The sequence below is a fragment of the Camelina sativa genome, chromosome 2 (genome assembly GCF_030686135.1).
Source record: "Camelina sativa cultivar CO46 ecotype springtype chromosome 2, ASM3068613v1".
NCBI lineage: Eukaryota > Viridiplantae > Streptophyta > Magnoliopsida > Brassicales > Brassicaceae > Camelina > Camelina sativa.
Window position 1 is genome coordinate 26,120,860 of NC_141881.1, and position 26,584 is coordinate 26,147,443.

Below are 26,584 nucleotides of genomic sequence, written 5' to 3' on the forward strand. Positions count from 1 at the left end.
ATTGTAAGTAATTAAAATTATACAATATGCCATAAGTTAACCATTTTAATTTATTCTACATGTTGTATGGTTTTTAATTAAGTATTTCCATATTATTTGAAAGTTTTAGAAGTGTTAAATTTTATAAAACATATCCGCAACATTTTGTAAGAGCATGATAACTTGGTTAAGTATAAAACTGTGATTTTTCGTTATAAAGATTATCAACTTTTTGTTTTTGTTTTTTTGGGGTTTAGAGGAAAGTATTTATCTGAGCATCATTTATTATCTGTAGGGTCTGTTTGATGTGTGATAAAAAAAGATACTCGAGTGTATTTTGTTTTATTAGTGATCATGTCCAAACTATGGTCATCTACAATACAACCGTTCGTTAGTGTTGTGGCAATGTCTTTTTCTATAAAAATAGAGAAATGAAACTGGATTAATTAATATCCAATTTTAGTTGGTTCTTTAATTATGTGAGCATCGACGATCTCTGTTCTTATATTTATCGTTCATACTCATTATTATTATTATTAATTTTTTTTTATACTTATCATTATTATTTTCTTCTTTTTGTCACAACGTACAAAATAAAAGCTTAAATCATTTATATGTAAAATATATATCACGTATTTGTGCATAAATCTATTTTTTCAGAATGATATATGGTTTAAAGTAATATAAGTTTGGTTTTTAATTAAATAAATCCAAAACTGTCGTTTTTGTTTAATACCGTTTTGATAACTCATATTGCTTTTTATGTGTGTGTGTGTTTTTTTCAATCACAATAAAAGCTTGTTGTGATGTTAACAGCTGTCCCCAAAGGAGCATGCTCTGATGTTAACAGCTGTCCCCAAATTTGATGATTGAATATCATGTCAATATGTCATCATATCGTTTCTGCAACTTCCAAATGTGCCAAAGAAGCCAAATAAAAAGCTTGTTGCTAGCAACTTGATAATATGTTGTTCAAAGTTCCAAAATTGCAAATTTTTTGTTTTGCATGTTTCAATTTAGAATTTGTTATTACCTCTAATAAACATACGTACTATCTTCTAGGCTTTTCCGAACATGGATATCAAAATGAATATTTAGTTTATTAATTGGTTTCAGACAGTGGCAGAGCCAGGATATAAATTGAGGGAGATCAGTTACAGGGAAAAAACTAAAATTTTGTCATAATGGAGGTTCGAACTCGGGTATGGGGAGGTCAACAGTGCAGAATTTACCATCTGTGCTACTGAAATTTTATGTAAATATATGTAAAAACAAACTATTTATCTAGTTTACCCAGGTCAGGTGACCCACCTACTTTCTTAGTAGGTCCGCCCCTTCAGCTTATCTCACTACTTACAATAATCTGGATTATTGTGGGGGAGTCTAGTGGATCCGGATCTGCTCTATCCTCAACTACGTAGAAATAATATATTATCTAAAAAATACTGCTGAACTGTTTGATTCACACACTATATAAAGATAAAAGATTATTATTTTTAGTTTAACAATCATATTGATATTGGATACTGATAATTAATACTAATATTTTATAAACGATGTTACAAGTTGATAATTAACGATAAAGGATAACAACCTTTTCTTGCTGGGATCTCTTTGAACTCTCTCACATAAGTGGTTGATTTGGTTCTACTCTGATTTCTTTATATCTTATTTTATACAAGAAAATCCAAAAACATGATAAAAACTTTTCATGTGATCATTTGATTCATTATGGGCACGACGGAAAAATGTGCGTTTGCCAATCCATATATACTATGGGGTAAAAGTGTTTTTATATAGTGTTTTGAAAAGAAAGAGACAAATCAAATAATGAGTGGGGTAACCATGGTCCATGAGCATGAGTGGGATGTCCCATAATTTATAGTATAACTATACAAAGAGAACCCTAAAGTTTTTATATATTAAAAACATTCTTAAGGTTTTGGCTCATTTACGTGGGGAAAATGGGTAGTCTAATAAAATGAACCTAACACGTGGTCGCCCAGGGACAAGTAGAACACATTGATAAATTAAACAATCATATTCATTCGAATAAAAAATTTAGAACACACATGCACACAGCAACGAATAAATTAATGATCTAGAGTTTTTTATATAGATAACCGTCGGAGTAAGATAGTATATGAAGACCATTGAACATGTAAATAATTTATATGAATTTTTTTTGTTTGTTAAAAATAAATTACGTACTACTATATTAATTTTCTTTTCCAGCTTCTTTTTCTTTGGAATCAGTGAAATAAACATTTATGAATTATGACCCTAAGCAAATTTTTTCCTATTAAAATTTGTCTTTATAAATGTTTAAATCTTGTGTCAATTTGCTTGTTTAAAGAACGTCTTTATCCAAGGTGTGTATTAGCAAACAAACACAAAGATTTGCCATATGTGACGTTTTTAAAAGCCATATGTGATGTTTTTGAAAGCCACATAAATACTTTATTTTAAACCAAAAACCAAGAAAAAAAACGTAGCTTTTAAATATTCAACTATAATTAGATAATATAATACAATTATTCATTTTTAAATATAGTAAAATGGATCTTAAAATGTAGAAAAAATAAAATTATAATGAATCATAAAAACAAAATTGAAAATATATGTCATAATAATTAAATAAAATGATTACAAAAAGATAAATAGATAAACAAGAAAAGAATAAGATAAAAAAAAAAGTGAAGAATAGAAAAAGTAGACAATTCTAGTTAACATTTGGTTAGAGAATTTCAATCTTTCTGTTTTCCAAGTATTTCTAGCACAAAAACCAGTGATATAATTTTCAAATCTTTCTTTATCAATAATGAATAACATCAATGAATTTGAAAATTTATAAAGAATCTAATACAAGGAGTCAAAAATTATTCAGTTTCATGTTCTCTAGTAAAAATTCTTCAAACTTAGCTACATTTGTTAAAATTGCTATAAAAATGAAATGAAATTTATGATTATGGTTTATGATCTAAAAATTTAGGATATAGAGAATAATAGAAAAAAACATGCGATGAAAAAGAGAGAAAGAAAATAAGAGAAAAGACAAGAAATAAAAAGAGAGAAGAATAAGAAAAGAGACAAAAATATTTGTATTTTTTTGTTGTTTTTAGTAAGGGTATAATAGTCATAAAATTAATGAATAGTAAAAAATATGATGTAAAAAGTGCTCTAATAGCAAAATATGTGTCAAGTGAAAGAAGTTTTAGATAAAGTGTGTTACGTTATTGTGCAAATCTCCCTTTTGTTTTTTATAGTTTTTCTTTTATGTTCTCTGCATAGAACTTGGTCAATCTAATTCTTCTTTTTATAGTTTTTCTTTTATGTTCTCTGCATAGAACTTGGTCAATCTAATTCTTCTTTCTTTTCTTAATACATATGACTGGCTGACGAATAGGTTAACAAAACAAAAATAAATGGGATAGTATATTAAAGATGAAAAAAAGACACCATTTTGCATAAACCATGTTTTTAGAATGGTTTAAGAGAAAACATGTATCTTGCATGATGCATCCAACCATTCCATAAATAATTAATCCATTATTTATCTTAACACACAGGTAACACAAAATACCTGAATTTTATAGTATCAACTAAATATTTGCTATAACAAAAATATAATTTTTTAGAAGTAAGTAATATAGATTAACTATTTCATAACAGCTGACATAATAACCGTAGTTTGTTTTTTTTTTTTTAAATTTTGTTTAATTATATATAAACAATACTACAAACTTGGCCGATCAAAAAAGTTTTCCAAATAATGTGCCGAATATACTATTTTCTATCAAAATGTTTGGAAAACTCAAAAACTAATGAAACAATACACTGTCCAAAATGTGATCATCCACAACCGTTAGTGTGTGTGGTCATTTCCTTTTTTTCTAGAAAAATAAAGAAATGAAACCAAATTAATATCTATGTTTAGTTAGTCTTTTAATTATGTGATGCAAGCACGTGTTCACATAATGACAATAAAGCACACATCAAGTCATCAACAAGTATCAGACTGTGTATGATTAAAAAAATGAAATCATTAACGATTTAACTAAAATATTAATTGAACTAGGTGCTTCCCCACGCAACGCGTGGGTTGTGGTGTAGTTGACACTTTCTTGTTTTTTTTTTGTCTTTTTCGTTTTCTCTTTTGTATTATTTCGTTTTAATTAGGCATATACGGGCTTTGCCGTCACTTTTATTTATACACTATATGTTTATATCATTTCGTTCAGATGTGTATAATTGTGGCGTTTACTTTTTATGAATTATGAAGTAGTTGTTTCTTGCTTTTGAGGATCCAATCTTATCATTGACTGATATTGTTTCCAGTACATTTATTGTATTATAGATTTTCTAATTAACTGCTTATGTAAACCCTTCATACGTTGATGTTGCAATAATAAGTTATTTTTTTAAATATCTTCCGTGTAAGTGATTATGTTTGTATGCCCATGTTTTGGTCTAATATCAATAAGATCGTTTCTGTTTTTCTTTAGTTGGCTTTGAAACCAATATTGAGTTAAGCAAATAATGGGTCGAATTATGGTGTTAATAAGTAATATAAATTCTTATGTATATATATTGTATATATGTGACTATAAATTTAGCTAACTAAAAAATAATGTAATATTTAAATACAATCTTGAACATATATATATATATATATATATATATATATTTATTTGTGGGAGTAATGTATGAAATTATTGGATAGAAGTTATTTTTGAGTTAAATGACCTTTAATGTCTTTAAAGTGAGTTAAATATTAATAAATTTTTATATGTGTCTTGACTTTTTTAAAAAGAAATACCAAGTGTTTCCTTCCAAATTTGAAGTGATATAGTATTTTAGTTTTCTTATATGATTTTATGAACTTCAATGTAAAAGTTTTTCACAGTAATAAGTACACTCACTGATTGAATTATAAAATTTGGAGAAATGTTTATTTCGTTTAATCATCTGCTCTTTTAAATAAATTAAATAAGTATGTTGTTATTCCTACAAATAGGACAACATATATTATTGTTTAACTATGGAGTTAAGCAATGAAAATGGAACTTGTGATTGCAAGACAAAATGCTTATATGTTACACATTGATCGTTTAAAAATCAATAGGAACATCTAATTCTCAAATAAAGTTGATTATTTTGTTAAAACCAACATATGTGAATTTAAATTTAACTACGCAAATTTAAAAAATAAATATGAATAGATTAGAAAGGCAAGAAATATAAAAGAAATATTTTTTTTATATAAATAAAATAAAAATTGAAAACAATGTTAAATATATATAATACTTTCTACATTAAAATATAGAATCAAACTCTTACAAGTTACAACACATATGAGATATAACAACATTTGATATTGGTAGGAGAGGAGGAGAGAATGTTTACTATAAGATGGTAATCCAAATTAGATAATGGAGATGAATCTTTAAAAAATAGAATAATGTAATATCTATATATATATATAATACTTTCTAAATTAAAATATAGAATCAAACTCTTACAACACATATGAGATATAACAACATTTGATATTGGTGGGAGAGGAAGAGAGAATGATTACTTATAAGATAATAATCTAAATTAGATAAAGGAGATAAATCTTTTAAAATAAGAACAATGTAAAATATATATCATGTAGTCTCTAAAATTAAAATTTAGCATTAACAATTTACAATGATATTTCATTTTTTTTTACAACCCATACAACAAAAATAAGAAATAAAAAATAACAAAAAAGAAACGAAAAATGATTTGAGGTATTGTAGAAGAGAATGAGAGAATGTGAAAAATGAGATAGTAAAAGAATATCAATATGAAAGAATGATAGATTGAGAGAATGCTTATTTATATGATAAGAAATGATGGAAGTTACATTTAGAACTATGGAGTTACAATAGTAATTTATTGTGTTTGAATAGAATTGAGTGGTAGAATATGATTAATGCATAATTTATTTTATTTCAGTTATAATTTTATTTTAATGTGTGAGTTAAATGTATTGTGTTTATTGGATCTTAAATATTATTTAAAGCAATGAGAAAGCAAATAAAAAATAAAAAAAATTAGAAAACATTAAATGAAAATCAACCAATAAGGAGAGACCAAAACCTTACTTTTATATATATGATATTAAACTTTGAAATGAGATATATATTATAAACAATAATTTTACATGAGAAATATATTAATTTAGCCAACCAAAATATGAATATAAGTTTAGCCAACCAAAATAAATAAAAAATATTAAAATTTAACCAAAAATAATTTCTCTTGAAAGATAATAAGTTAGTAGGAGGAATGAATTAATATACAATTATTGGATAGGAGTTACATTTGAGTTAAATGGAGTTACATGTCTTTAATTATAAATAAATATTTTAATTTTTTATAACCTAAAATAAAAGGAATACCAAGTGGCTGAATCAAAATTCACATGATTTGGTTATTTTTATATTTAAGTTCCAGTTGAATATGTTTTGTTTTTGGATCATTTTTTATTTTGATTAAAGACACAAAAAAATAATTGTTTAATTATGTTCTTTTTGTTTTCAAAAACCTCAAATCATAAAAAAAAAATATATATTATATTGATCTCTGCAGATTTAACAATTGGATCACAAAACAAAATAGTCTTTATAAATGGATAAATGGATAATTATATTGATCTTTAAATATTATATTGATCTTTATAAATTATTTGAAATGATACATGAATATGTGAGATAACCAGAGACATAATAGATAATTACATATGGATCATTTCAACTTTATGATCTTATTGTGTGGTGAATATTGTAAAGAAGTATGAAAATAATGACTTATAAGATGTTAATATAAAATAGAAAATGGAGATAAACATTTTAAAAGATTAAAATAAATATATAAGATATACATATCATACAAACTCTAAAACTAAGCTTTTACAATGATATTTGATTTGATTTTTTATAACCCATACAACAACAATAACAAAAAAAATACAAAACAAAACAAAAAAGAGATTTGAGAGTAGTGGAAGAAGATGAGAGAATGAAAGAGTGATAGACTAAGAGAATAAGATAATGAGTATTTATAGGGAGAGAAATGATGAAAAATTACATCTAGAAAAATGAGAGTTACAATTCTAATTTATTGTTTTGTTTTAATACAATTAATTAATACAACTTAGTGGAAAAGCTATAAAGATTTCAGTTTTATATTATGTGAGTTAAAAGTGAAAATTAATTGTTTTAAATTTGTGTTTTATAGGGAGAAGCTATAAAGATTTCAGTTTTATATTATGTGAGTTATAGGGAGAAGCTATAAAGATTTCAGTTTTATATTATGTGAGTTAAATGTGAAAATTAATTATTTTAAATTTATGTTTTAATATAATTTTTTTTTTTTGTTAAAATTGCATTGCCAAGTGGACCAATAAAGAGAGACTGAAACTCTACTTTTATATATATGATTATAACCCTAAGCAAATTCTTTTCTATTAAAGTTTGTCTTTATAAATGTTTTAATCTTGTGTTAATTTTATTGTTTAAAGAACGTCTTTATCCAAGGTGTGTATTAGCAAATTAACTAACACAAAGATTTGCCACATGTGACTTTTTGAAAACCACGTGACAGTATGGGTGGACTCAAAAGCACGAATGGTCGAAGGAAGTTGATGAGTTACTGGTGCGAGCTCACATCTTAACACAACTGAAATGTAAATGTTTTAAGAAAATTCTAAAAGTAAAAAGAGTTAAAAAAAAATATTGATATAATACCCCAAGAAATATAGGAGTAGTAGTATAAAAGGGAAGACTAAACAGCTAATTCTCTCTCTTTAAATACTTTTGATAACTTCCCAAGCGTAGTCTTTTAGTCAACATGTTACATGTTGTATATCCCTTATTTTATATAGCATCTCATAATCATAAACATAAGACATCGCACCACAATCAAATTATTGTGTTATCTCATATGTAAAACCCATTTCAATTAACACATTTTTGTAGATCTAATTACTCAGTAGTTTCTCCTGCATTTAAGAAGTTTCTATACAAAAAGAGATGATTACACAAGGACGTACTAGTGTCTAACTTTTTAAATAGTGTAGAATCAGTATGTGCCTAACGTACTTTTCTAATAACATGTAATGATAAGTTTCTATTTTAGAAAGTATACTAATATTCAAATTGTAATATCAAACTTCTTTAAACTTTTTGCTTATTTAGTTAGATTATTGGTGGGTGAATGTTGTGGATTTGTGGTTGAGCTTGTTGACTGTGAGAGTAATTTGAAGACATAAAAATGGAAAATCTGGATTTTGGAGGACATGAGATGGGTTTGGACGAATGTGTTAAAAAAAAGTTAACAAAAATCAAATATGAAACAATTTTATTTTTGAAGCAGTTGATATCTAAAAAATTAAGAAACTTGAGTTTGTATCCTGTATTGCTATATCAATGATTTCATTGTTCGGCTTCGATTATAAATCTACTAACTATATTTTGATTTTCATACCAAAAAAAAAAACTATATCTTGATTTTCGAAGTGGATCAAATAAAATTTTGGATTTGTGATTATAATTTAACCATCTTACCATGATGATACAATCTATACTATTAAAAGGGAAGCACTTTTTCAAGGCAAAAATGAAATATTAGAATATATGACATAAAATAACCCTGAATAAATAAAAAAGCATACAAGAAGGACATTGAAGTAAATTTGGAATGTAAAAATCTCGGATCCTTCTCTGACCCGGGTGTAATTAATTCGGATCATGTATAATTTATCCGGAGTCAGATTAATATTATTAATAGTATAGATATAAACAAACAAAGTCTTTTTCACTCAACAAAGTCTCGGCATTTGAATTTTAGTGGTACAACGAGTGGCCCAAACGTGTAATATCCAATAACTCATTACCAAGTTCCGTAATAAATACAGTGGTCCAATAATCGACTACTACATAAGAAATATCAACTACTACTATAATTAATTACTAAGATATTGTATACCATAAAAAAAACGAACACCAATAATAAAGGAAAACAAATATATATTTATGTCTTCATACTCACGCAAACTAAGCCTTTACTAATTATGTAAAATCAAAGATTACCAAAATTTCGTATATCACTAATGTTGAAAAATTACTAAGATATTGTATACCATAAAAAACGAATAACAATAATAAAGGAAAAAATATATATATTTATGTCTTTATACTCATGCAAATTAAGTCTTTACTAATTACTAATTATGTAAGCCTTTACTAATTATGTAAAAACGCGTGGATCATGTTGTTACCCGGATTGATTGTGTTCGGGTCATGTATTAATTGTTTGGAGTTATTTTTCATACTCCTGTATCCAAACAGAATCGAAACAAATTAAAAAACAGAGTAAGTATTTTCATTTAAACAATTTAAAGAAACCATAATTCTGATATTTATGTACATATTTAATTTGGGCAAAAAATTTGAAACTGTATATATGTAAAGATATTTCATTTGATGATATATTTGGAGATATATCTTGAAACAATAATTTCTGATTTTGATGTTACCTAAGACACAAAATCATCTAAATTTGTTTATAGAAATAATTTAAATCTGTCTCTATTAAAATCGTGCAATTAAATTCAAAATTGTATATATGTATAAAAAATTAATTTGATTATATTTTTGTGAGAAATCTGCGTAAACAATATTTATCATTTTCCTTTTTCTAAAACTTATATTCCAAAACTAAATGAGGAAATCTAAAATAACTACCAAAATCTTTTTGTTAGTATCCTAAAATATATTAATCTTCATCTCTCTATATAAGACGTGTCGAAGTCTTTAGTTTCGTTCGTTCAAAATTTTTTTTTCCACCATATTTTGAGTTTTAAATTTTTTGACTTTTATTTTTCATAATCTTATAGTATTTCAGATTTGAAACTCTACAAGAATATGTGAAACATAAAAGTCAAGACTGTATAACTTCTAAAATATGAATGTTGTGAAACAATTAAGTAGTTATAATTGATTTTCTCTTACTATTCTTTTGAATAGTTACAGTTTTTTTATGTTAATACTTATATATACATTAATTATAATATATAGTGTACTTTTGATGCATGATTTTTTTTTTTAACAATCTATGATTATATTGTTACACATAGCCTATTGGTATTAAATCATTAGTGTGATTCATTTCTTTTTTATATTTTCTCAAATCATAATGAATTTTGCAGTGAACTGGAAAAGAGGAGAAACAAATATATCTTTCAGAGGTAACATGAAATTGCATGTCTCGATGATGTCCACAATGTTGAATATGACTTCCCCCTCCCCGATCAAGCTTATTTCTATGGCGAGTCATTCAACTAAATCTTCATATATCCAATTATAGTTTTTGTAATTTTTTATACTTCCAAATTTAATTTAACACACTAATATATCCAACAATTCTATTGTCAATTAGTTTCGGTCTTAAAGTGAAAATTATTATATTAGTGATCATAAAATTTGGATAACTAAATTGACCTTTCAGACTTCAATGTTATAGAATTTCAGACCCCTCTTATACTCTTATTTTATTCTTTGAGTTTGTTTTTAGTTTTTTTTGTTGTATTTTTAAAATATTGACATTATTATCATAACTATCTTTCAAATATATTTTTAAAATAATTGGGAAGATTGCAATCTTTCAAATATATATTTCTCACATTGTATTTAATTAGTTTATGCCACACTTAAAACTCAGATAAAATTTGTGATTCTAAATATCTCACAAATAAACTCAAAGCATAAATGTGTTGGTCCAAAAGAATATTACAACTTATAAAATAAAATTTTATTTTTAATATGTTGTTTTTCTTCTGCTTATCTAGCATAACCATGCTGCATGTACCAAATAAGAGATAAATAATGTTAACTGACACGACATGTATATGTGATTCTATTAACTGAATGTTTCAAATAAATTTTTTTTCTCATCAAATACATTATGTTGTTTTGAATCAAACTATTACGCGATTGTATGCTATATTTTGGAAATATGATTTTTGAGGAAATGAGAAAAGAATAATGAGACTGAAACGGGATGGAAGGAGACAAACAGGACGCGAATATAATTAAAAAAAAAAAAAAACTAGGATCATGTTAGAATTAAAATAAATTAATACTTCCAATATATTATGTAACATATTTTCAATTTATCTAACATAAAAATGTTCAAAAGAAAAAGAAAAAACATTAAACTATGTCCTATAATATTTAAGAAAAAACTAAAACAAAGAAATGTAATCCAATATAAATGGACCATATATCAAATAATAAGAATAAATAGGTCAACTATTTTCTAATATTTTTTATCATATGATATGATATATAAATATATTATGAATTATATTTGTGTTTGTCCCAAACAGAAATTCAAGAATTTATGTTTTATTTCTGTCCCATTTCTATTTCAAGAATATAAAACTACCCCATATCGAATATGTACCATACTGCAACGGACAATTACGAACGGGTAGATAAAATGGGACAGAAAACAACAAAACATGAATTACGCTCACTCCTAAATATTTTCATTTGTCTCTAACAAGTTTTAAGCAGGTTTTATAACCATTTAAATTATTATATTTAAAAATTGATAGTTATATTTAATTCTTAAAATCTCACTAATTTAAGTAAGGGTTAATTTCTGGACGATTTAGATTGTGAAATTCATAACATACTTTCAAATATCAAATAACAAGTACATGAACATAAAATTAAAATATCTAAATTTAGTTTCAATTTTCCTATTTGTTTTCAAATATGTAGACGTGAAAGAATGGGTACGGGAAAGAACATGTAATCCAGAAAATAAAAATATTAGCTAAATTATTCCTGATAAAATACATGACGGAAATTATGGATAATGCGAATTCAAGCAAGGTATATGCCGTTCAGACATAATATTTACTCATGTGGAATACGTGGAACATATTTTCTGCTGGTCATAGTGCTTTTATCCATTGCGGAGTAGGTACAACGGACGGGTTTGACCCCTTTGACAACTATATAATGGCCATTCCGTTCACGAAGTTTAACTATTTTTTAGTGATTTTATTCAGTTTGATAGTTTATGAGTTTAATAGAAATATAGATGATCACTAATCCGGATCACACTTGATCCGGGTCTGTTATCGTGTCGATCCAATATTTATGGTGAAACGATTATCATTTTTTATATTAACAAACTTGATGAAAGCAAACCAATAAAAGATTATGTTATAAATGCTATACCAAATAAATATTTTTATAATTAAAATCGTACTTGCAAATAAATATTTTTATAATTAAAATCGTAGTTATTACATATATCTTATTTGTTGGACTAAAATATACAATCTTAAATGGGAAAACTATTATTAAAACCATAGTTATGAGATGGAAAACATGACATATATGAGACATGATGGATTTTCTGTCCTAAATTAGACATATCATCTTTCATTTACTATTTTTTTTAATATAATTGTCTTTACTAATAACAAAAACAAATTTGATCATTCTTTTTGTCTAAACCAAATTAAAAACAAATCAAATAATATATTGGTACGATTTCGGATTATGAATGTTAATAACATTTCTAAAAAATACGTTTACAAACATAACTTGCATGTACGTAATAAACTATAAATGTGTTAGTAAACTTAGTTTTTAAAATCAATCTCCGCACGTACGTGCGGGTCTGAATCTAGTGTAAAATTAACAAATTTGCAAAATTATCGGCTACAATGTTTCTAATACTATCAAGAAAATACCAAATTACTCCTACTTACCATATCCCCATTTGCTCATTTACTCGAAAAATATATGGTAAGTGTTCAATTATAATTAATTTGTTATCATGAATAACGTACGTGGTTAATTAAAGGAAACAAATATTGGATTATCAAAAATGGAAATAGATAACGTTTATGCAATGTTTTGGGCAAAAAATATCTTAACAATAAATGAAAAATCACAAACAGATATTTAACTTTGGCCATACCATTTTCCTATATATATTACGAAATATTTGAAGTCTAGAATATCCTTTTTTTGTTTTTCAGTTTCTATAGCACATATTTTTTTTGTTCTATTTGCTAATTTAACTATAATCTAATTTTGAGTTTTTTTTTTTTATTTCAGCTTTCGAATGAAGCATGGAGAGAGTTGTTTCCCCACCTTGTATGTTAGTATCTCTTCAAAACTATGGTACTTTGATCTATTTTTAAATTTTACTTATTTTGCATGACCCATTCTTTGATTGAAAGAGTTTATAAATTAATTTATTAAATCATCAAAAAAAGTTATCAGGATATTGAGAAAAGCAGGGAAGTTCTCTTCATAGAACATGGATCCTCAAAGCAACTGATCGAGCTGTAATTATTTTTGTTAAATAAATGATGTAATTTTGTGGTTTTTTTTTTTTTTTTTTTTGTCAAACGATGTAATTTTGTGGTTAGTATTGAGTTTAAGGTTAGTTTTGTGTATTATTAATTTGTGTGCTTTGCTTTTGTATATGGCAAACTTTGGTTCAATAATTTGGACTTGGGAATCAAACTCATGTGTATGTAATACACATAAACATTAAGATTCTCATTGTTGTTAATATTTAATATTTTTCTAAAAATAGCTAATAATTTGGGTGTGTTTATAGAGGGCTAAAGGTCAACATAGTTGAGAAGCCTACAAAACTGTCTTCTTTTTGTGAAAACTATTTTAAGATAGCTTGGCTGCACTCATTAAACGCACATAAGGATGTCCATATTTTTTGTGAGATCAGTTGTGTGAAGAAAAAAGCATGTAGGTTAAAATATGGAGTAGCAAAATCAAGGGACTTTAAATATGAAGTGAAGAATATACTTCACTTATGATTGATTTTATTGTGTTAGACTTTTTAACAGGCAAACAACATCTTGCATAGAAGATTTGTGCATCCATGCACCCGTTTAGTATAAGATATATATATGTGATATAAAATATAAAGTGTTTATTAATATTTTCTACTAAAAATTTGTAAATTCACATTTTTTTTTTGTTTTCTGTTTTACCAAGTGTATAAATAATAATATTGTTGAATGAAGGAAAAATATTGACTCCTGGAATGTCAATAGTTTTATACCCAATATTTTTGAAAATCATTCTTAAAAGTTTTTATAACATATCAGATTATTATAGTCGATATTCTATATATATATATATAAACTTATTTAATTTGATGGTATATTATTTGTTATTTCCAAAAACGACCATCTAATTGAATATGTCCAATCAAAAAACAATATTTATTTTTTATTTAAAAAAATGTTTAACAAAATTACTAATTAATTCTGATTATAATAAATAGATTAAAACCAACACAAAAATCAATTATGAAAACAGTTATTATATTTGTAATATATAGTCTAACCATGATTTACTATTTTGAAAAGAAGTATATTCTTTATATGAATTTTCTATTTTAGATTCATTAGTATCTCAAAAAAATCAAATATTATCGATTTCCAAAATATTATTTCAAAATATATAGTTAGGTGAAATTTTGCGGATTTTGGTTCATAAGTGAAAAAAAACAATTTTTAACAGTTAGGAATAGTTTTAGTGGATTAATATCATAATTGCTATGATTCTAATAAATTATATGGTGAAAGGGTTATTATTTCATTCTCACACTTTTATAGCAAACTAATATAATTTTATGTTATAAATTCTGTACAACTAAATATATCTATAAATAAAACTCATGCATATGTGATGATCCGAAACACTTACTTATTTCCTTACTTGATAAACTAAAATATATAATATGAAATGTGTAGTTATTATTAAAACCACAGTTATGAGATGGAAAATCATTTATGGGACGGGACATACCACTTTTGTTTCATTCTTACTGTTTTTTTTAATGTAGTTATATTTACATGTAACAAAGATAAAATGATCACTTTTTTAGTCTAAACCAAATTATAAACAAATTTAATACTTAACTGGTATGAGTGCGAATTATGAATATTAAGATTCCTAAAAAAGTATGTTTACAAACATAACTCCACACATATGTAACATATATATATATAAAGTTAACTTTGCTCACTTCTCCTTCCTCTACATCAGCATCCACCTAATCAATTTTTGTTTTCACAAAAAATACTATTTTTAATATTCATTCATTGCATATTTATTACTTATAATTAATAATAGTAAAAAAATAAATAAAAAACGAATTAATTAAAATTTAAAATAATATAAACAATAATATAATTTTTTAGTAAATAATAAAAATAATAACTATCTAAAAATGAAATTAAGTAAAATAAATGAAAATTTTAAAATAGTAAAAATAATACTATAAATTTGTCTTAGTAATAATGTTATTATTAAAATTATAACCAAAAAGTGATTATATTCCAAAATTTAGAATGTGTTAATGAGTTTTAGAATGTAAGTAAGATTTTAATGCATGGTGGAGTAAAAAAACAAGTTATGTAATTGTATTTATAAAAATCTAAACATGAAAATAAAATTGAATATTAGTTTCTAATAAACATATACCATAAAGATTTATTATTAAATTTTACTTATAAGAAAGAAAAGATTAATTACTTAACTTAAAAGTTTTAATCTAAAACAAAGACATTGTAAGGGGCACACTTTTTTTTTGGGAAAACTATAAAAAAGAATTTTGAAAAATAATCTATCTAAAAAAACAAATTCAATGGTCAGAAAATATAGAAAAAATGATATGTAAGCTGTTACAAAAAAGTGGCATGTGATTTGTGTAGCATATCTGATAAGGTATATTATCAACTGGAGCTACAATTTTATAACATGATATAAAACATATATAACAAATATAATATATATATATATATATATACATCAAATGATTTTAACCCAAAATATTGGCAAAACAACATATTTGAAGTACACTATATTTTCTTTTTTTGAGAAGACGAAGCTGGGGTTGCATCACAAAATTAACATCTGCAAATAACATATGAGATTTTAGAAAAAATGTAACTTGGATTAGTGAATAGATATTCATTATGGGGTTTAAACGTTTTATCATTTAAGCATTCTTGACTTAGTAGGAAATTCTATTATGGCAGATAGTGCATTTGGACAACCTAATTGTAGCGACATAGCACTAAAACTGTTCGTGAAACTTTGTATATTCACATTTAATGTAGGATATCGATATGTTTAAATGGTCTCTATAATTAGGTTAACGATCGACATTGACGTTAGAACTTTTAAAAATATATTTTCATTGGATATGAATATGGAATGAACTCTTTTAAAGATAAAAGGTCAAAGAATTGTGGACAATATTATTGCGACACTAGACAATATATGTTATATAAAGATTAGTAAAATAAGTACAGAATTTATATAGATTTATCTTTTAATCTTCAAAGTATATTCATATTCAAAGATTCTTATTGATAAAAATTTTAACTAAAATCTCACGTAAAATCGCAAATAGATATAACAAAGAAATATTCACTTGAAAAATATATATGTTGTATATCACTGAATAAAGTAAGTTTAGTATTTATATAGATTTATACTCAATAGTTGGAATGATTATATTTGAGCTCAACAATTTCTATTGATAAAAAATATTTTAAATTAAAATTCCGCGCGTGCGCAGGTACAAATTCTAGTATGTAATATTTCTTAGTTTTTGAAAACAAACTTAGTTTTTGAAATCAATCCCGCACGTACGTGCGAGTCTGAATCTAGTGTACTTTATTTTGAAGTTTTAAAATTAAAATTTAGTACTAGTTTTGGTAACCAAATCAAAATAAATTATTAAATTTTAGCCAACATAGACATTGATTGTATGAGAGAAGAAGGGTTTGTAGAATTTGCCATCCTCTCTTGACCGTCTTTCAAAACTTTGATACGTTTTGACTTTGACTCTTAATACTCCCTCTGTATCATAATAGATGATTTTCTAGGATTTTTTCTTGTATCATAATAGATGATTTTCTAGGATTTTTATCAATTAATACTAAAAAATTGTAAATTCAAGAACCATTAAATGAAAATATTAAAGTTTGGTGAACTACTATTGGTTAATAGTAATAAGAAATATTATTATAAATAAATAATGCATTTATATCTAAACATTAAATGTTTTTCTTAATTAATGTGAAAAATCTAAAACATCATCCTTTGTGATACAGAGGGAGTATGTTTCTGACTCCATTTTAATATTTTTTTCCTTTCTTTTGTTTTGAATAGAAAATTAAATGAAACGAATACATTTTCCCTTCCTTCAACGGTGTGGTTCTAATAAGTAGAGGTTTTAAAGAAAAAAACTTCTAAGAATTTAAATAAAAAAATGCTTAAAAATTGTAGAACTGGTTCTAAACTCTTCCAACTCTCTACGTGTCATTGTTTGGTTGGTGGGGGTTTCTCTCACTTGGTTTCATCCTCGTCCTTCTCTTCCTCATCTCGGTCCAGAGGACGATTCAGCGAGAGAGAAACCGTCAGCTTATTCGGTAATTTTACCACTCCTAAATGTCAACTTCTCTCTCTCTCTCTCTCTCTCTCTGCTTAGCTAAATCTGGTTTGTTCTTGATTGTTGCTACTGATCCCAAGAAGAAGATGGCGATTGATTCGATGCAGAGAACAAACAACCTCCGATGGGGAGAAATAGATGAGGAAGATGACCTTTGGTTTCCTAAGAAAGTGTTTGGGCCGGACCAAAAACGGTGTAAATAAAGCGACGGAGCTGGATTAAGTTCAGTGACGCCGCCCATTAGGATGCTGGTAGTAGCTACCTCACAATGTGTTCAACCGGGTAAAAATCTCAATACTTTTGCATTTTTGGTTTGTTCAGGATTCATTGTTCTGTTTTGATTTGTGTTTGTGTAAACGGTCAGTAAGCTCACCTAAAACAATTAATTTTATTGATTCTTTTCAAACACTAAAACAGGATTAAATCCATTTTTTACTAAGATAATCAACTAGTATATCTTACTAGTTTCTCGTAACTATGTAACAAAATAACAAATGTGCATATAAATTCCTCATTTTTTTTAACTCTCCTAATGAACCACTTTTTCTTAAGATCTGTGAGTAGATCATTGGAATTAATTAGTAGTTTCTAAGAAGATGAAGAAGCTAAGATCTCATAATGTGGCTACTGTTGAGTGTGTTGATCCATTGCCTTTGAAAAATCTTGTAATGAGCAAGGTAGATTATGGTTTCTTATGATGAAGCAATTTGCAGCTCTTGCTCTTGATTAAAGATACTTCTCACTTTGGGACTGTTTTGTTTTGAGTGAGTGATAATAGATAGTATCAAAACCCTCTGTTTTGTTTTGTTTCCTCTGCTGGTGTTAGTTGAATTAGAATCCGTTTTGAAGTTTAGGTTTTTGATGTGCAATTTTGCAGAAATGCTGTCAATTCGTATATCTAAATTTGCAAATAGAAATCTGTTTTGAACTACACATTCTGTTTGTATCAAACGGACCCTCCCGTTTGTGTTTCTTGAATCGGTTCAATTATCTATAATTGATCAATGCTTGTTTCATTTTTTCAGGCTGCAAACATTAATAGTGTGTGTGAGATGCAAGACTTGGAATGTATTAACAGTGTGTGTGAGATGCAAGTTCTGAGAGGATGAAGCTGTGATGTGCAAGTCTTGGAATGCATAAATGGCAAGTAGATACAAGTGTGTGTTCGAGAGTGTTTGTCAAGTAAAGTATACACAAGTTTTCAAAAATTTAATTGAATAAGTTAGTACTCACTAATCTGTTGTCTTTTCATGTGTAGAAAGACCACCTGTTGTCTTTCTTCGAGCTGGTCCTGAAGATGGTGTCCCTTTTTTGTCTTCGTTCGTTCTGGAGCTTTCTATTTTTGTTCTCTCTATACCTAGGTCTGGTCTGGTCTGTAAGGGAAAAGTATACCATTCCCTTGGTGATGACACACTGTTTAACACCCTCTAGTGTCCTAGACTAGTAAGTTGTGTCGAGTCTCAAGACATATTTTATGTTTGGATAGTTTGTTGATTGTTTACTCTTCTAAACCATCTGAAATCTTCAACAGTTCTTGCTTTTTGTGCTTGAAAGTTGTATCTTTTATTCACTATTCTTCTGCTTATCTTCTGATGGTTCCTAATGAGCTGTATTTTCACTCAAACTAGTATTCTTCTAGCTGGTCTTGCTTTGGACAAGACTATTGAGGGTTTTGTGGTTTAGGGCTTTGGGGATTGAGTAGGAGAAATTTGATTACTTTTTTATTTTTGACCCTTACGATAGAGTGCAAAACGGAGCAATGAGGAACAGGAAGTGCCGCTCCGTGCCATTGAAAACACACCATCATATCATAAGTGGGGCTGTAGAATAAAATTATAAGTAAAGTGTTTATCATTGTGTGACTCCACTTATGATATGATAAACACTTATTTTTGCGTGACTCCCCTGATTAAAAAACTGCTAGACGCTTAGGATCCTCATTAAATAACAGTTAATAAATTGAACGAGGACAATCTCTATAAGCTAAACCATGACTCTAAAACGGTCTTTGACAATAAGGCTCTTACTCTTCAGGTTCACCTCTGATAGCCTGATCCAAACTATTAGTTGCCTCTGACCTCATCTTTCTTTTCCTACTCTACTTTTTATTCATCTTGAAGATCTTGAAAAATCAGCTAAAGCCTGAATGTTCTGGCGTGTTGTAACCTAGAGAAAGAGGTAAATTGATGTTTTGAAGCTTTGAAATATGCAGAGTAATCCTGGTTGGGGCCTCTCCCAGAGTAACCAGTCTTTGGACAAAGGAGTCTTTGGACACGGATTGCCTTATGAGATCGTAACTGATAATGGATCGCAGTTCATATCCAAGAAATTCGACGATTTCTGCGCAAGTTAGCGTATCCGGCTCAGTAAGTCAACTCCGAGGTACCCTCAAGGTAACGGTCAGACAGAGGCAACCAACAAGACGATCTTAAATGGCTTAAAAAAGCGGCTCGAAGAAAAGAAAGGCCTCTGGGCCGACGAGCTAGACGGCGTGCTATGGTCTCACCGAACAACTCCACGAAGAGCATCAGGGCAAACACCATTCTCACTAGCTTACGGCCTGGAAGCAATGGCACCAGCCGAAGTAAGCGTCGGCAGTTTACGCCAGACCATGCTAGTCAAGAACGCCGAGCTAAACGACGAGATGCTCTATGACAGCCTCGACGAGATCGAAGAGCTGCGAGACCATGCCCTGCTCCGAATTCAGAACTACCAGCAGGCAGCAGCTCGTCACTATAACAAAAAGGTCAACCTACGATCTTTCAGCGAGGGAGACCTCGTTCTATGCAAGGTATTCGAAAATACTACCGAGCTCAATGCTGGTAAACTTGGTGCAAAATGGGAAGGACCGTACCAAGTGTCCAAAGTCGTCCGCCCGGGAGTCTACAAGCTAATTACCATGTCCGGCGAGGCAATCCCGCGATCCTGGAATGCCGGCAACCTTAAGCGTTATTTCTACTAAAAATTTTTTTTTTTTTTATATTTCTATTTCTATCTAGGAGTATTTAATATCTATGTAACTTGAACTACGATCGGCTTGATCCTCTTAAGAGATAGGAGGTACGTAGGCAACCTGAAAAGGTGCAGCCACTACTTATGAATGAAATCTTCTTTGGCAAACTTCCGCGTTTCTTTTATTGAGCATACTGTCTTACAAAATCGACAAATTTCACACAAGTAACAATTTGTGTTTATACACAAAGGTAATGCTTGTAAATATATAGGATATATGATGACTATATAATGTGTGTATAAATTGTCGAAAGAACTCATGTACAAAACCTATATGCATAGCCGAAGTCACTTTTTATGTATGTCAGTCATCCAATATGTGCAAACACAAAATTTCTTACTAAAAAATACAAAAATAACAAAGTTGTGAACCTATAGTACAATAAAAATAAGACTCACCCCAAATAAAATGATGGAGCTTGGTTACATATTCATAATCATCTTCCATTTTCTTTTCTAAAACCTTTGAACACTCCTATTCCAAGCTCTGCAGCGTTAATTTTTTCCCAGGCTGATGAAAATATTTTTTAATAAACAGTTTATGTAGTGTGTGTAATTTTAAGAAGATTATATAGCTCAAAGATAATTAGGGTTTGAAGGATCAAAATCTCAACAAATAAATTCTTAATTGCATATTACATTAATTGCTTACGTCAAATAAAAGCTGAATTAACACCACATCTTGATTAAATATCTTTTAATCAGTAGTTTTAGTGAATCAATAATTCAAAATTTCCTAAAATTTCGGGAGTATTTGAAACTATCCAAAAAATTAGATTAAACATTCATGTAAATCATTTAATTGTTTCTTACAAATATTTTTTTCTTTGGTAATCATTTATAGCATTTTGAAATAATACTACGATTAGGGTAGGTTTTAAGGTATATTAATTAGTATAATTTATAATATTGCATAATTAAGTAAGTAATTAAATCTTTACCATTTAATTTTTTCGTTAGAATCATAATAGTATTTAATTAGATTTCCTAAACTAATCAATCAAATCACTAATAATACGATTTTGTATGATATTTAGATATTTTCAAAAGATTGAGATCTCTTTATATAAATACTATGTCAACAAATTATATTTTTCTAATTCTTGTTTCCTAAAATCTAGTTATCTCGACTACCACTTTTTGGAAACTCTTTAAATTGAGAAAGTCTATTAAATTTATTTCTGTTTTAATAAAAGAAATAAATATAGTTTTATCAATTTAATTTTTTGTAATTCTTGTTTCCTAAATTATAGTTTCCGTGGAATACTCTGTTTGGATATAAGATCCGAATAAGATACTGTTTGGATCCGATTTTTTGGTTAAATGTAACTCATGTAATATCTGTTTGGCTTTTAGGATTATACATATCCTTATTCTTATTTGAGTGACATTTCATTGTAATAATCTCTAACTCTATGTCTACTTATTAAAAATGTTTCCCTTTTAATAGTATAGATTAGACAAAAGTTAATTAATTAAGAATTTGAAAACTAAATAAATTAAAAATTATTATTTAAAATACAATAATTTATATTTAGCCCCGCGGGTGAAATCCTTGTAGATGTGAAATTGAGAGCATCAATATTTAAAGCTTTGATCTCTCATGAAATTTAGAAACATCCAGTGAGAGTGATAAATTTGAATGTAGATTATTATTATTATACTGCATTCATCATCTGATATTTTAGGTGATTAACTAACTATCTATAATAATAGAGGCAGCAGACCCATTCGTATAGGCCCAACTTGATCCATCGACGTATATAGGAAGCCCCTTGAGTTTTTTTCCCCAATTCAACGAAATCCGACTGAAAAAAAGAAAACCCTAGAATCCATCCTTAATTAGACAAGGAAAAGAAGAAGATGATGCGCATCCTAGGCAACAGTTTTGCTAAGGTAATCGACAGATCTTGTCTGTGCTTTTTTGTTTTTGTTTTTAAACTTAAAGCTTCTTTTTATTATTGCTGTTGTTGTCCATTGAAATTTGGAGGAACCAATTTGCAGTTTGGTCGCATGGGGGGGAGGTTGCAGAGTCGTAACTTTTCATCCGCCAGTGGGACAGGTCTGAGTTATATATATTTTTTTGCATATCAATCACTCTGCTTCAATCATTTTTTTGTATTTGTTGACATGTGATATTTGCTTCAATCAATTTCTAGCTGTCAACGCTGATGTTCGTAGATATTTGGCTCGAGCGGTGGCAGGTGGTATTGGATACATGATCTGTATGTAATCCGTAATATAGACTTTTTTTGCTTTATGAGTTTGGAACTATCTTCTTCTTTTTACATGTTCTTAAGGTCTCTTCAGGTGGTTTGATATTATCAGAACCCGTCACAAAGCAAGCTATGAAAGTTGAAAAGGTAACAAACAAAAAAACAAATTGGTTTTAGATTTTGCAATCTGAACAAACCCTTTTTTTTTTTTTTAACCATTTCTAAAATATAGATTCTTCTTCTCATGTTTCAGAACTGTTTGGAAATCAAGCAACAGTTGGATGAACGCGAACGCGAATTGGAGGCACACATGAAATGATTATTTTATGAGTCACTTTTTTTGTCTCTGTAATAATATAATAACTAGTTATCAGATTTGGTTGTACACTATGTCTTGTCAATGTCCCTTGTTGTCGTGCTTTCAAAAAGGTATTATAGATAATTTAGGTGTTGACTGGTTCTCCCGCGCTGTTTTTGTAGGTGGTAGCGATTGCTAAAGATTGGTGCCAATCACATAAACCCTTCTAATCGCTCCCAACCGTTCCCAATCGTTCTCAACCACTGAATTCCAAAAGCTGATTCTCGCAAGCGTTTGCGGTTGCGGGCGTTTGCGGTTGGAATTTTTTTTTTAAAACAAAAAAAAAGTAAAAGTATACTAAATTTTTTCTTATATTTTCAACCTAACCATTGTATCTAAAAAGGATGAGAGAAATTGAAGTACAAATACGATTTCAGGAGATTAGATATAAACAATTATAAGAAAATAAGATTCTAATTAATAAAAACCCAAAAAATATGATGCAAAACTATTGGCACATCGCACATACATTCCAAAAAATCTAAAAAAATATAACATTTCATCACAAGTTTAAGAAAATAAGATTATTTGTGAAAATATTAAAACAAATTAACAATGACTCTTCTTTACTCTTTCATAATTAATTTACCTTTACCTTGTAATTCAATGTGAGGAATTTATTGAGTGTGTGAGATTTAGCAGAGAATATCTATAAACTAAAGCATAAGTTTTGTCATTTATCACATTACTTGATTAAATTTTGGGTGAAAAGTCAAATGCATAAAGTAATAAGTGTTTCAATATGAAATTTATTTATTTTTGAATAATTATTTTAGTATTTTTAAAGATTTTTAATTGTAAATCAAATTTAATAAAGTTTTTGGTGTTTTTAAACTTTTATATAATTATATATTATATTTATTATGTTTTAACCGCTAATGCAACTGTTGGTCAACCAGTCGTTAAACTCCCGCAAACGCACCCATTTTCAAATGCTAAACCAGTCATTCAAAACGCTTAATAATACTTGAAATCCAATCGTCTGCTTCTGCAATCTCCCGTAACCGCAAGCGCTGCGTTTGAACCAGTCAGGACCTTAGTGGTGGCACTCAAAATATGTTTCCAAGCGATGCACCATGCACCATGCACGGTACCACTTTTCTTCTTTTTATATCTATCTCCTCATGGCTCATCGTTCTAATCTAATCACCTCCACACCTGTAAATATAAAGGCAAGACCCCGTCTTCATCTGAATTTGACATCTTCTCCGCAGAGTTAAATCGATCACAATTATGAAAGTTGAAAATACCAAGAAACTCCATATAATTTATCTAAAAGCAGCAACATCATATTCAAGATAGATGTTAATGTTAATGTTAATTTTATGAGTCATTCCCCTGGTCATTTCTTTTCTTTTGATTGCTGCTTATGCTTATAACGAAGGACAAAGACCGATGCTACCAAAAGAACCAAACATGTTTCAGAGTATTGTACAACATGCAATACCACACCATTACACAGATACATGGTCCAGATTAAAAGGGACTTAAAAAGAAACATTGGGCAGAAACACAACAAGGTTCTATATATAGATTAACGGCTAGAACTCTCCCTCCATGCCTGAAACATGAACAAGAAAGAAGAGACAAGTAAAGGTGAATAGGTGATGAATGCATACAAAAAAAGGAAACCAAGTTCTAAGAAGAGAAAAAACTGGGAATCAATCTTTACACTCACCTTACGACGATAATTGATATATTTAGTATGCAGCTCTTCTGCACGCTTTTTGTTCTCGTTGTCCAATTTTTCTACTTTGCGCAAATGCTTTCTTCTTTGGTAAACATCTGAAACAGTAACAAAAACAACAACAATTGACTGTAATTAAGCGCACCATCTGGATATGAAATCATAAAATCCACGCCACGAATTAAAAAGACCTTACGTTTGCAAAGATTGCCTAAGTATCCAGCAATAAATGATACAGAAAGAGCCCAAGTTCCCGGTTCCATCCTCGTGGAAGAGGAGGAAGCGCCCATGGTTGAGAACGCTCTTTTGTAATTCTGCAGATTCCGATTCAACACAAAGAAGACAAACAATGAAATTATTCTCTACAAAGGAATAATTTTTTTTTCTTTTTGTTTTGGTTACCTTAGTAGCGAGAATCGCTCCCTTCATCATCTTGCTCATGAGTCGATCCGGTGAATTAGGGTTCCTGCTTTCCCAATTTTTCCCATGAGAACTACTTACGTACATACACATATAGACGAGGGCTTTGACGAGAATACTCTAGGCCCATTAGTGTAAGCAAGCCCAACTTTATCCGTTTTAACTTCCCACACCACCAACGTGTTTTTTTTTTTTTTACATAACTAAGATACACCAAAGTTTCCACTTAACAACGTGTTCATGACTACACAAACTACAGTAATAACTAGAAATAAATAAGACATGATAACTTTCTGTATGAGTCATAAAGTTACAGTATGACCTTCTGATTTATATAGATCCTGCGACAGAGATTTGAACAAGTTTTACAAAATCAGAAACTCTTTCCAAAGTGTAGCCTTGTTTCAACCATTTACAAAGTCAGAAACTCCTTACAAAAACCAAAAGCTCCTTCCCAACACTTTCAAATTGTTTTCCAAAGAAACAAATCAGAAGCTAAAATTCAAAGATCCAAAAGGTGGAGATCAAACACACAAGCAGCTTGATCTCACCACCACATGTTGGATTTTGTTTGAACTTTTTTCATGTCTCTGTCAAGTTTGGTCATAAATCACGGATTAATCAAGATTTTCTTTAAAAGAAAGTAAACTACTAGAGATTGATTTACACATATATATTGTTCTCATCCCACATTTCTTTCTTCTCTATATATATTTTGTTGTTTTATTGATAGGTCAAGGTGTTTTTTAATATTCGTCTTATTTACTTATAAGATATATATTTGCTTGTGTTTGTCAAAACGGTTGATCTTTTAATTTTGTTTAAACGAGCTAGTAACAATTACAAACTTTTTTTTTAGTCCTTTTAATTTCTTCATTTATCAAGCTCTTTTTTTAACCCTTTTTGTCATAATATTTGCTTCTTTAAAACTATATGACAAGTGCTATTGTTGTATGATTTATTTAATCAATCTTCCGTATGCCAAGTGATATTGTTGCATTTCGGCGTAGAACATTCAAATCAAGAAACCGGAAAATATAGAGACCACACAAATGGAGATATCCAGTGGAACACTATTTACATAAAGTTTATGAATGGAGACCAAATGATAGGGCCGATAATTTATATATAGAAGAAAATTTGTTTCATAGAAAATCTGTCCTTATACAATGTATAAGATGTGTCGTCTATATATATCCTTAATTACAATCTAATATTCTTTTTATGTAAATGTCAAATTTCCAAATGAATAACTAGAATGTTTACCAGAACGGGTTACCCATATACCCAAGCTAGGATGGAGAAACCAACATGTGGAAAGAAAGTGAGAATTCCTTTTGGTTAACTTGTGCT

The 26,584-nt window shown here is 28.3% G+C and overlaps 1 protein-coding gene and 2 long non-coding RNA genes across 10 annotated transcripts; 2 read left to right on the forward strand and 1 right to left on the reverse strand.

Annotated features, from left to right (window-relative positions):
• The first annotated feature begins 17,308 nt into the window (after positions 1-17,308).
• Positions 17,309-19,111, forward strand: LOC104733737 (uncharacterized). 6 transcript variants are annotated; one of them, XR_759049.3, is made up of 4 exons: positions 17,309-17,518; positions 17,619-17,820; positions 18,564-18,695; positions 18,797-19,111. It is a non-coding gene; the product is annotated as an uncharacterized LOC104733737 (long non-coding RNA). The 6 variants fall into 6 exon arrangements; XR_015583389.1 differs by having other exon boundaries at positions 17,341-17,518; positions 18,564-18,720; XR_015583390.1 differs by having other exon boundaries at positions 17,349-17,518; positions 17,646-17,820.
• Positions 19,112-22,306: 3,195 nt separating this feature from the next.
• On the forward strand, positions 22,307-23,208 carry LOC109127674 (uncharacterized). 3 transcript variants are annotated; one of them, XR_002034227.2, is made up of 5 exons: positions 22,307-22,446; positions 22,555-22,612; positions 22,710-22,775; positions 22,861-22,913; positions 23,020-23,208. It is a non-coding gene; the product is annotated as an uncharacterized LOC109127674 (long non-coding RNA). The 3 variants fall into 3 exon arrangements; XR_015574400.1 differs by having other exon boundaries at positions 22,347-22,446; positions 22,851-22,913; XR_015574399.1 differs by having other exon boundaries at positions 22,356-22,446; positions 22,555-22,603.
• A 1,312-nt stretch (positions 23,209-24,520) lies between these two features.
• LOC147949225 (uncharacterized) lies at positions 24,521-25,320 on the reverse strand. Its single transcript, XM_087478221.1, has 4 exons — positions 25,214-25,320; positions 25,008-25,125; positions 24,803-24,909; positions 24,521-24,685 (listed from the first exon to the last, which is right to left on the reverse strand). The coding sequence occupies exons 1-4, from the start codon at positions 25,316-25,318 to the stop codon at positions 24,659-24,661; spliced, it is 357 nt and encodes a 118-aa protein (XP_087334347.1). The 5' UTR covers positions 25,319-25,320; the 3' UTR covers positions 24,521-24,658.
• Between the last annotated feature and the right edge of the window lie 1,264 nt (positions 25,321-26,584).

Coding starts and splice junctions, on each gene's coding strand:
- LOC147949225 (XM_087478221.1), bottom strand. CDS start 25,318: ATGTACGTAAGTAGTTCTCATGGGAAAAATTGGGAAAGCAGGAACCCT. Junction 25,126..25,213: donor GAGCGATTCTCGCTACTAAG/GTAACCAAAACA, acceptor CGGAATCTGCAG/AATTACAAAAGAGCGTTCTC. Junction 24,910..25,007: donor CTTAGGCAATCTTTGCAAAC/GTAAGGTCTTTT, acceptor TTACTGTTTCAG/ATGTTTACCAAAGAAGAAAG.